The 11,970-nt window shown below is 43.8% G+C and overlaps 1 protein-coding gene across 1 annotated transcript in view; it reads right to left on the reverse strand.

The window, feature by feature from the left end:
• Positions 1-8,834: 8,834 nt before the first annotated feature.
• LOC128874929 (alpha-2B adrenergic receptor-like) overlaps positions 8,835-11,970 on the reverse strand; it is a 140,252-nt gene continuing 137,116 nt past the window's right edge. Inside the window, exon 3 of the mRNA XM_054120111.1 lies at positions 8,835-11,531. Coding sequence (XP_053976086.1) covers positions 10,944-11,531 — 588 coding nt within the window. The 3' untranslated portion in view covers positions 8,835-10,943. The remainder of the gene's footprint in view (positions 11,532-11,970) is intronic.

Genomic DNA, 11,970 nt, shown 5'->3' on the forward strand with positions numbered 1-11,970 from the left:
TTAGCTGCGCGTCAGCGTGGTGGGGGAGCGGCCTTGAGTCGTTTGGAGCGGCCAATCGATCTCGATCCGACCGCCACAATGACGGTGGTACAAGATTCGAATGAAAGTCGTCACTGGAAATTCGAATTCCGTTTATTTTACTGTAATTGGGATTCGTTTGATCATAATTCAACGATGCGGTGGGCTTCCGTTTGAAATAAAGCGAACGAATTAGGAGTAAGGACTCTCGTTCCAATCTTATGGTACGATGACAGTAGTCTTCAGTGATATTAATATTCATTGTAGTATTTGGTATTCTATGTATATGTATATGTATACATACATATATAGATTCTTCCGATTAATAATACAATTTCGTAATGTGTGTATATATATATATACGTATATACAATATAATATGATTTACAATAATTTACGATAATCGATACCATAAATCATTATTTTTTTTTTCATCTCTCCCTCTCTCTCTCTCTCCCTCGAATATCTAATCCCATTTCAGCCATTTTTTTTTTAATTGAATCCTCGTCGCGCCCAGCCCCGCGGGGCGCGGCGTTTAATCATCGAATCCCAACACACACCTTGAAAGCGTTTTAGTGATATCACAGTGATTTCATTGCTCCAATATTATCGATAGAGATTGCCTCGCGACGCTCGACGCGAGATCGTCCGCCTACGCGATCACTTCGAACAGAACGAACGAAAGCACGCTCGAGAGCCGAGCGGAAAAATTGCGGTTGTCGAAACTAACGAAATGATTTGTTAGAAGATAAAAACGATAGAGAAAAATAGAAACAACTTAAACGAAATGACCGTGCGGCGGGCGAGATGGCCGCGGTGTTAAAAAACCGAAACATCGTTGACCCGAAAATGGAAAATGTTTTTCGTGTCACTCGGAATCGCGACGAGGCGAACCGCGGGCTTTTTACGTCACCGAAATTTTCCGAACGGCAACAGTTCTGTTTCGCTTTTCAACGGTCGGGAACAATGGCGGGTGTCAGAATCCGCGGATAATAATTGAACGGGTAAACGAACGATGTAAAGTTTAAAAAAGGACCCGGGGGCGCAAAAACGGAAAAACGAAAAATAACGACTACGGAAGGGAAGGGGAGGGGGAGGTTCGAAATCGCGCTGTTAGAGTAATCAGCGGCTCGTCAATTTTCATACAAACATCGAGAACTGAAAGGTTACTTCCATAGAAGTTTTATGTTATTGCGTCCTGGGGGCTCCGGCAACTCTGCTTTCTGTGGAATATGTTTTACGGGTTTATCGAGAAACGAATTTGCGAAACAATAACAATAATGAGCCTCTATTTCGACCGATGTTGGATTTAAAACGAATTAATGAAGTATTGAGTAAAAAGGAGGAATTAAAGGGAATATTAGTGGATAGGGAAAGTGTGTGTAGAGTGTGTATTACTATGAAAAAAAAATAAAGTAACATAGTATTCAAGGTAATATAATGGAAATGTCTATACGAATTGGAATAATAGCAGATATGATAAAATGTAGAAAAAATGATACGTTCATTTTTCATAGATATGCATGTATGCACACTGAAAATAACACACAATAAATACAAGTATCGAGTAAAATGATGTTATATGTATACTGGTATACATGAAATAATGTACAAGAAAAGCATCAAATATAAGTACGAAATAAAATGGTTTCGTTATTATGAAAGGCGCCAAGACACGAGCCCTTATAAATTCCGGCGCGAAAAGGTGGGTTCGGCGGTCGATGGTGGTTAACGTGATAATTTAATTTCTAAGCCAGTGATTCTAGTCGAGATGTAAGTTCCCCGAGCGTCTCGATGCGATTAATCTCCGGCGGAATTCGTAAAATACGTGCCAACCGTCGAGGACGAATCGCGGAAGTTCACGTTTCCGGAAGATGAATCGAATGATAAAAGTGTCTGGCCTCGGCTGCATAAATCTCAAGGGAGGCGGGAGGGGAAGGGTGCGACAACGCTGAGCCGTCTCCGTCGCGACGTTAAAACGTGTAATTTCGAGCCGCGTCGCCCGTTAAGTGGAAACGTGCGAAATTTTAATTTCTTAACATTTCTTTTCGCCAAAAAATCCGCGACTTTTATGAATTTATTTCTACCCCTTCGAGAGGTCGACGCGATCCAGGCACGAAGAACTTTTATGCATTTTTAAGTATTTTTAACAAAGACTGTTTGTTTCCGGTGATTTATTACCGTTTCGATCCTTCATTAATTTTTTTTATGTCTTCTACACGTGGAATTTATATTTTAAAAGATTCATTTCTGTACATAACGTCGATAAACTCGTTTGAAAGTATAATTTTAAGGTCGCAAACGTTGAGAAAATGCAGCAAATTAATTTCGTCGAGGTGCTGGACTGTGTGGCATCCCCGTAAAAGCCACTTCGGAATGTAATTTCGTATGTGAAAATTAAATTACTTCATGAAACGTTCTCAGCCACGCGAAACACGTAAACAGTCCTTCGCTAGATGGTACTAATAACATGTGAGGCAAGTGGCACAGCGGACGATCTCGCGCTCTCCCAATTATCTCGAGCGGAGAAAAGGGTAAGCGACGTTCGACAGATCGAAATAATAATTAAGGTCGATCGTTGGATCCCTACGGCGACGTTTGATTACTTAATATACGTATACTTAATATATGTATATGTATAAGAATGACCGATGGCGATAAGAACAAGAATGACAACGGTGATAATAAGAATAATGGTAATCTGTTAATAATTAATAAGAATAATATTAATAACAGTAATAATATACATATCTGTGTACAATGTGTATAAATACAAAGTATCGTGTCTTCGTTTAATCCGTTACTAATTTTCGTGTCGCTTAGGTTCAGAGACGGTACGTATGTAAATATTAATTAGAATGATCCTTAAACATTTTTTTTCGGTTTCCATTTTGTAGGTAGTCGTTCCAGAAACGTTGCCCTTATTTTCTTCTATCCCATTAAATTTTCTTCAACGATTACTTTTATTTTGTCTGCGTTGCACATCCTCTTTAAACTCCTCACGCTTCGAGTAACATCATCGTGTGTACGTAGGTTAAGGTAATTAGGTACTGATACGCATACGCAGTCACGCACACACGCGCACACATACAGAGAGATTCTTGGAAAAAGTTTGGTTTGCAAAATATGTCACCCGATCGCCTAAAGCGATCGACGTCGTCACACGTAGTCTCGTAAATGTATTTAATTGGGAAAAACGATAGCGAGTTACGATAATTAGTAGATCGTGTTTCACGGATTCGCGGTAACTCTTCGTTTGGGTCTACTATAAATCATCGAATAATATTTTACGGACGATATGCACTGGCACCCATGTTCAATGAAGTTGTTAATTGTAATTTCGATTAAATTCGCGTCCACTGTTCGATAAGTGTCGCGGTATTGATATTGCCTTGCGACACTTATCGATCACAGTATGTGATTTAGTTTCGATATCAAGTTTTAAATAAATATAATCTTCTCATCCTTTACGGAATAAGTATCCCTTTGCGACTCTCGTTGAATGCAGGATGTGAAATTTATATTTATACATTTTCTCGATAGCAAGTCTATTTTTGTCGATTTAAAAAAATGATATTACCCCTGCAAGTAAATGTTTTTTTGTATCGATGAGCGGGCAGTGTTTGCAAAAAACTGCCGTCAATGTATGAATACGTTTAAAAACATCGTCAGTGAAACGTTCATCGATCAATTTAAGTAGACCCCTCCTCGTTACTGTTCATCGAAGTGTCGCCTCTGGCGCGCCACGCGTTCGAACCCTTATGGCTACCTTACGAGTAACTCGTTTACAGAAAAATCGAATCTCGACCGCTTCGTTTGCTTCGTACATCGACTCTAATTAATTCTGGAACTAACGACGAGGACAAAACGTTTCGATGAAGTATTCTCCGTTTCCTCTACCTATTGCTGTGTATCGACTCCAAATTAGAGTCGTTTCGATGATCGATTCGTTGAGAAAGACCAGGAATCGGTAATACCTTCTTAGCGATCGAGCATTAATTACTAAAAAGGAATGTTCAACAGCCAGAAAATTCGTAAAACTTGAAACTCTATAGAAATACATACATATTTTTCCAGAAAAATGTTTACAAATAAAAAAGGTATTCCATATTTTTGACGGTGAAGAGAATTTTCAAGTAAAAATATTCGAACAAATATTTTTTCCAGAATTTCTACACATATTGTAGGATTTCGAAATCCATACAATTTTTAATTAACTTCTATGAATTTTATTCGCTATTTCACAAATATTCACGAAATACCACGAAAGTTTATTTCCAAGGGATGTTTTTTCACCCTTAGGGCAGTTTCCACGGCGAAACAAAAATGGATTAGCGTTCTTTGAACTAGCTTTCAGCGAAGTTTCAAATTTCGTTAAACTCTCAAATTGACGATATCTAGTTAGTAATTAAGTTCAACTGGAAACGACTGTCAAGCGATTATCTATTCCAGAGCTTCCCCAACTTCGTTTCGATGATCTTCGATGGATCCCGCGACCAAGGGAATGCGCGGCGACCGTTCGACGAGAATTTCTACGGAATCGAATACCGTTGAGTTCTCCTGGAGAAAAAAAGAGGAAGAACTCTCGGGGATTTCCCTGTGTTTATGTAGCCTCGACGATTTCTAGGTCGCGAGCGACCGGTTAGGATCCATGGATCTTCGGAACCTTGCGGACGAAACGAGGGGGAAAAAATGGATGGAAAGAGCACCGTCGAGTGCCTGATATCGATGGTTGATCGCCTGAAAATATTACGCGCATCCAGCCTCGCGATTCAGAATGTAAATTCCACTCGGTTACGTCGATTCACCCTCGGGCTTCCCTTTATGCGTTCGAGGATGTAATACCTTTCGAAAGCGTTTCGAGCCCCTTTTATTTCGCGCATGACAAGTTTCGAGAAATATAGTCTACCGCGTGATACCAAATTTCGCGTTACGAAAGTGCGCGCGACAAACGTTCGAACGATGAGAATCGTATCGGGAATGCCAGTCACGTTCCGTGGTAATAATTGGAGAAAAATTGCGAAAACGAGCGCAGACGAGAGGGAGATCTACTCTGGGAGGAATTCTGAATCACGGTGGATCGGGACGAACCGCTTTCGAGTGGCAAAATTGCTGCCTACCCCGCTTTCAAGTGATGAAATCGATACATAACTCGGCTTCGAGTTACAAGACACTACTTATTACGGTTTCGAGATACGAGGGCTCTTAGGTGTCTCATTTTGATAAAATTGATACCTCTCGGTGATAAAATTGATACCTGCCCCGCTTTCGAGTGACGATATGGCTAGCTACCCCGCTTTAAAGTGACAATTCGACTGCGGCGTTTCATGATGGCGCGTGAGTGACGTGCGCGCGGGTTGCTCCCGAAGTGATTGCACGCGGTTCGACAACTGTTTGAAAGTGTTTCCATCGGAAATGCTTCCCTTTTGCCGCTATTGCATTGTTTGAGAAAACAGGAGGTAATTAATATTCCATAATTATTGCGGATGAATTACTGACCGATTTGTTGCAGCGCACGCGATTAAATTAATCGCACTTTGGCTTTGATTATCGAACCGCTTGAAACTGTAGAAAATATTCGTATAATGGAACCCAATAGTTGAAATTGTTACGATTAGTATGCAAGGATTTCGAAACAGGAGTTCACGACAAGGGGTGCGTTTTTGGGGATGACGAGTAGAAACAAAGGTATTAAAATTGAGAGTAGAACAATTACACGATAAATTTGATTGCATTTTTTGGCAACCATCAAAGGAACAATGGACGTAGCAAAACTTAGAATCTTTTTGCTGGAATCATTGAAGCTAACTCCACGACAATAATCCGTTTATTGCGAGGAAACACGTTTTCCACCCGCGATAATTGATGGAACGCTGTGAATTCTTTACATTTATCATCCCTTACAGCTAAGCAGAATACTTTCCACTTATCATCCCCTGCTCAACAATCGATGTCCTTTATCGCAAACGAAATTGCTTTGCTCCAATCGCTAAGAATCCTTTGCACACAGGATCCCATACAATTTAACAGAATGCCTTCCACTTATCATCCCCTACACTACGAATGCTCTACATGTACCATCCCTCTCGCGTGAAAAGCGCGATTCCACGATGCAACATTCATTTTTTTTAGACGCAACGAATTGGCTAACTGAAAAGCGAAGCATTTTCTGCTGCATTTTCGACGCAGAATTGTAGAAGCTAGGTCGATTTCTAACGAGTCACCGAAACTAGCCGAATTTCGGTCAGGTTGGTGCAGAAATCCGTGGAAATTTTTTATTTGAATTCCTCATGGTTGGAGCCGCAGAGTCGAACTTTAATCTGCGTTATAGAGATGCCACGATGGTAGAAAAAACACCGGGGAAATTGTTTTTTCGAATTCATTCGGCATATATGCGCGCGGCGTGTCGCTTATGTCGATCATTCGGAGTTCGATCACTATTTTTCGTAACGTCGCAACATCGATGAATTTCGAAAAGAAAAATGCACCGATGAATTTAAAAGGAATTCCGTGAAATAACATTAAAAGAAAAAAAGATATCGGTGCCTTTGATGCGATCTTTAGATTCACTCACCATCTTCGACGACCTGTTCCATACCTGAAATATCTTCCTCGTGATCGTTTCGTGTACCGAAACCGGGTAAGCGAGGCGTCCGCTAGGTGCGATAATCGGTCCAGAAGAATCCAACGGATCAAAGGGAAGCGCGAGCAAGTTTCGACGCGAATTGATCGGTTACGGGGGCGGCGCGGTTGGTGCGCTTCTACGAGGCTGGGAAGCGTTAAATTATAAAGCGGCCGATCGAGAATTGGCGCCCCGGCGCGCAAACATTGCGTAATGCCGCGTAATAATTGAAACCGCGGCTCTCTGTGCTGCGCGTTCATCTTTAAACGTGATCCATGGTAATCGAAATTAATGTTTAAAACCGCGTGAACTGAAATTCACCGTCGAGAGTCGTCTTTCTTTTCATATCGAAAACTTCTTCACACGCTGCAACACGTATTTCTGATCATTGATGTCCGAGAAACGTCTACGTGTATTATTATTACTATTATTAATAATATTATTATTACGTGTCGTGTACGTTCGGTGACAGAAATTCGTGCCACGGTAAGAGAACGTGGCCAGCTTCGCGTTACCTCTTCTCTTGCTTTTTCTGTGTCCATGCATGTCTGGAGGTGTGGCAATTGCGCTACTCTAGTGCGCAACAGACTCCTGTGTAGGTTACATACATCAGACATGTATTTAACAGATAATAATTTCCCCACAGTGATTGATAACCTCGTATATAAACTATAAACAAAGATGTATTTTTTCCCAGAAGTTCATGCAAACGAGATTCCGCGCCCCTTAGTCTACGCGACCGTCACGTGACCCAATAGAAGAGGGAGTACCGCGAAGTCAGCCACGTACCCCTCCCTCGACTCGAATATCTTTCATTGACACTATACATTGTTCTCCCTCCCCTTACCTCTTATTTAAGTCGTAAAATTCGAAAACTCGTCATTAAACGTTACACGATTGACGGTGACCGCCCCTACGATAAAACGGTGTGCCTACTTAATAGGAAACATGATTCGATTCGCGTGATTTCGTTTTATTTGTCACCGACGATCTTTCGATCGCGCCACCTTGGACTCGCGCTCGCCCCGAGATCTTCGTCCCTTCTGATATCGTACACCGGTGTGCGTATATAATATCGTATGACCAGTACGTATTGTGTGTGTGGGGAAGCCGCCCCGAAAGTTTCCGTCCCGTCGGTCGCGCGCTAGAAACAGCCTCGGAACTTGATGTTCCGTTCGTTCGATGTATTCTTCCCCCTATTCTGTCATCTTTCCAATCCCCCCCTCCATCCCGTCCTCAGCCAGCAGAGAAACTTTCCACCCGATGTCGTATCTCAGGATCCGTGTATTTCAACTATCTCTGAAACTTCTTTCCTCGTCCTAACTCCTCGACACGAACACCAGGTGATTCTTTCCACGTCGTACCAAAAGGAAACAGGAGCTTCCTCGGTCACCCGCAAGCCCCGGTCGGCTGACACTGTACACTGATACTACTTCGCTGGTTGGCTGGAACAAAAAACTCCAGGAACGGCCGCCGCGCGACGTATTATATACACACGCATACGCGTTAACTATACATATCTACATTCACATCGATAATAATGGATTGTCGCGACTTTTAATTTACATTCGGACCGTGCGCCATCTGTCCGAGGAACTCAGTGAAGGAAGAATGCCGCGGGTACTCGTTTCCGTTCCTCCCCTCCGCGGATGGACGAAGACGAGAGGAAGTTTCGATGGAGCGAATCGGGGGAAAAAATTGGAGCGATCGATTTTTCCGGGGCTGAGAACACGGAGAACGACATTTCGCAGTCACGAAGGCTCGCCGAGTGGCTTCATCGAGAAAAACGCACTCGAAAATATTATTCGTAGGTTTTTAGGTTGCACACTCGATGACGGAAATTCGTGTCGACTTGGAGGGGTTGTCTATTTAGACATGGAGTCAGGACTTCGTTATTTCGTGTGTTTCGGAATGCCATGGCAATGCGACGATTAATTTTCTACGGTGAGAAGTGTTGTGACATTACGGTATTAAAAGTCGCGGCTTCATGTCACGTGGAAATGAAAATTAATGTAGTCAGCTGGGCGCTACCACTTGCTATTGGTCCACGTCACGGTCGGATATGCGTGGGGGCGTGGCAGTTGCGCGACGTGGCTGCGCTGAAGTCATTATGTCGCTGACTGTCCGACGGAGCGGATCGAACACTCTGAAACATCTTTACTAGATGGAATTTATTTACATACGTGCATGAAGTACTATGAAATGATATTACAGGTTATCATTCTAAGAAATAATAAATTATTCTTTATTGTATACGTTTTATGGCGTACTAAAAACGAATTCATATGTATAAGGAAAATCTATGGAATACTTATAACGCAATATGTATCAGGATGGTATATAAAATGAAATGCAATTTAAACTTCCACAAGTATTAAGTCTACCGGTATTTGCTTCTTGTTCTTATTAAACCAAAGCATTTAGACAAAGTATAGACATGCATTACAATTCAGACGAATAGCAAGTTTAAACACGGTAATTAGATGTTGCGGCAGGGTCCGACCCGCTCCGTCGAGCAGTCAGCGGCGTAATGATACTGCGCAGCCGTCACATAATGCGCGGTCAAATCAGGCGCAGATTAGGAGGGGGGTAACGCCTAACTGGCCCTATATAAGCCGACACGAATTTCTCACGGAGTGCACAGTTAGCTCGAAACGCAGCGTAGCAATTTCCTCGACTCTGTCGAGGTGCCCGCGAGGTTCCATTCGTCTTCGACGATGTCGTTGTGAATTGACAACTAGTCGGAAGTTGTATCCGATCGAGGGAGAAGTAGCAGCTGTCGCTGACACACGGCGGTCCGGGACACCTCATAGAGGATTCATGACCACCGCGGGCAAATCGTGTCCCGAACACCTTTTCATCTCGAGCTCTTCGTGACTCGCACGTTCGACTGCAGATTGATAATGGTGTACATTGAATCTGCAGACCTCACGAGTGTTGGTGGCACAAAAATAGCAATCTATTTACGTCAGTTTGTAATAGCTGAGCCCCTGTTGGGTGTACCCCGAATAAATCTCTCCTTGTAGTAGCCTGTTGGCTACAGAGTCTCACGTACACTTGGTCACGGTGATTCATGCTCATCTGGGAGAGAGTTATCAGCTTAGGCAGACGTTTGCATAAAGAAAACGGGATCGTGATTAATTCTGGCGCTGGGAACTTTCAGAAGAGCAGGAATCATTTGGTCAAGCGTAACACTGACTGTGGCTAGTATACCATGGTAGCTTTGGGTCACTCAAGCCTTCACCATCGACTTCTTGTTGTATGACTGGTTGGTCTAGGCGGCGAAAGACATGGACCTACGTAGTATCCCTAATTGAAGATTTAATTACAAAAATGTTGTATGTAAAGTTCATTGAAGAAATTTCACAAGATGTGCGCTCGGAGAATTTAATTGCTCCATTGATACATCCATTTATTTTTAATATTCCATAACCGCGAAATAAAATAAAATTCACGCAATGAAGGGTTAAAGCTCCAATATTCAATAAATCTTCTCCCAAGCTGGCCCTGATCTGTCGCTACCCTGCAGCCAAGGGCGCTACCATCTTAACACGCTCGTACCCTTACGAGGTCGCCATATGTGTTCCACCAAGCACAAGTGGCCTAACCAAATCTCAAATTCCTCACCAAGGATTTCCTCCGTGATCCCATCCCCGGCACTAGCTTTCCGCGAATCTCGACGATTCCGTCTACCTCGAGTTTCACCGCGTCAGAGATGGGCAACCTATTATTCCGAATAATAAATGACGAATAAAGCCATCGTGTAGCGATTTACTCGTGACGTTTATCCGATCGGGCAGTCTGTAATTCAAATTCTGATTCTCATCGCGTAGCCAGTAGTCGAACGCGGTTTGTCTGGCGACACGAGCACAATCTCCTAGCTTCTACCGCTGATCGAGAAAAGGAGAGGGGTCCGAGCCCTCGGGATCCTCCTTGTTTAACAAACACGAACGCACCGGAAGCTAGTTGCCAAATTGAAACAACCAGCCCACCTACTGACTACTCGTCATTCGTCATCGCGATCGTAACACACAATCCCCTGTCCCTGCGTCGTTGAGTTCATTTTGATTCGTTACGCGATGTGTGTATCTAGATAAGAAATTTGCCCATTTGCCGCGCCCAGGTACGCGCCCCCACCGCTTCAGCTAGGGGCTTTGGGTCTCTTAGACGTCGCCGGGCGTTCATGTCCTTCCTTCGACCGTCCTCCTCGTTTCCCTTGCGACGAGGATACGCGCGATCGATCCCTCTTCGCGGTACCCAGAACCCGCTCGGAATTCGAGGAGCAGTCGAGGAATGACCTGGTTCACTTGAACAGTATCCTGCGGAACGCGCGGCGGAAGTCCTTGTTGAAGACGGTGTAGATGAAGGGGTTCAGGGCCGAGTTCATGTAGCCTAGCCAGAAGGCTATGACGAACGCCTGCGAGGGTATATCGAGGTACGGGAACAGGGGCTTCACGATGTAGAGGACGAAGAACGGCAGCCAGCAGGCGATGAAGCTGCCCATTATGATGCCGAGGATTAGCGTGGCGCGTTTCTCCTTCTTCCTCGCCAGTCTCCTCTTCTCTCTCTCGGGGTCCCGGGGTTTCGACTTCGCCTCGGCGGCCTCGTCCTTCGCCGAGTGCCGGCCGACGTCGCCGTGCTCCCGTCTCAGCTTGGCCAGGTTCCTGCGACCGAAAATCGGCTGGCATAGTCGCAGTTTCAGCGGTTTCACCACTGCGCACCTGGACACCACGCCGCTGTCCGACGACGACGGGTCGAACTCGGAGACCATGTCGACGTCGATCCCGACGCTCGGCGCCCGGCACCGCGGCGGGACGCTCGACTGCCCGTCGCCGTTCACCGACATGGTCGCCTTCAGGATGCTCTTCGGCATCGGCATTGGGATCGCCACCTACCGACAAGAATCGCCAAGGTGAGCGTTGGAATTTCATTTTGTTCAGGAGACAAAATTTTGTTTCATGTCTTTTTACCGCGTGAAACTGAGGTAATATTTAATAATTATATATTTAAAAAAAACAATTGTTTAAGAGTATCTAACAATGATAATAACTACCTATTAGATAGTATAAATTCTCCCCCTTAATTTGAATTTCGTTAAAATCGAATCAGACGATTCTACGCCGAGTTAGGCACTTCAAAGTCGACGATCGATTTTGATGAATTCCAATTCTGGATTCTGATTCCAAATCTGAGTTCAAAATTTAGGTATTCAAAATGGCTGATCCAATATGGCGGACCAAAATAAGAAAATTGATTCGATTTGGATGAAACTTAGTATACAGGGGTTATCGGGGTCGCTGATTCCAAATCTGAACTCAAAATTTAGATAT

This window comes from Hylaeus volcanicus, chromosome 4 (genome assembly GCF_026283585.1).
Source record: "Hylaeus volcanicus isolate JK05 chromosome 4, UHH_iyHylVolc1.0_haploid, whole genome shotgun sequence".
NCBI classification, from domain to species: Eukaryota; Metazoa; Arthropoda; class Insecta; order Hymenoptera; family Colletidae; genus Hylaeus; species Hylaeus volcanicus.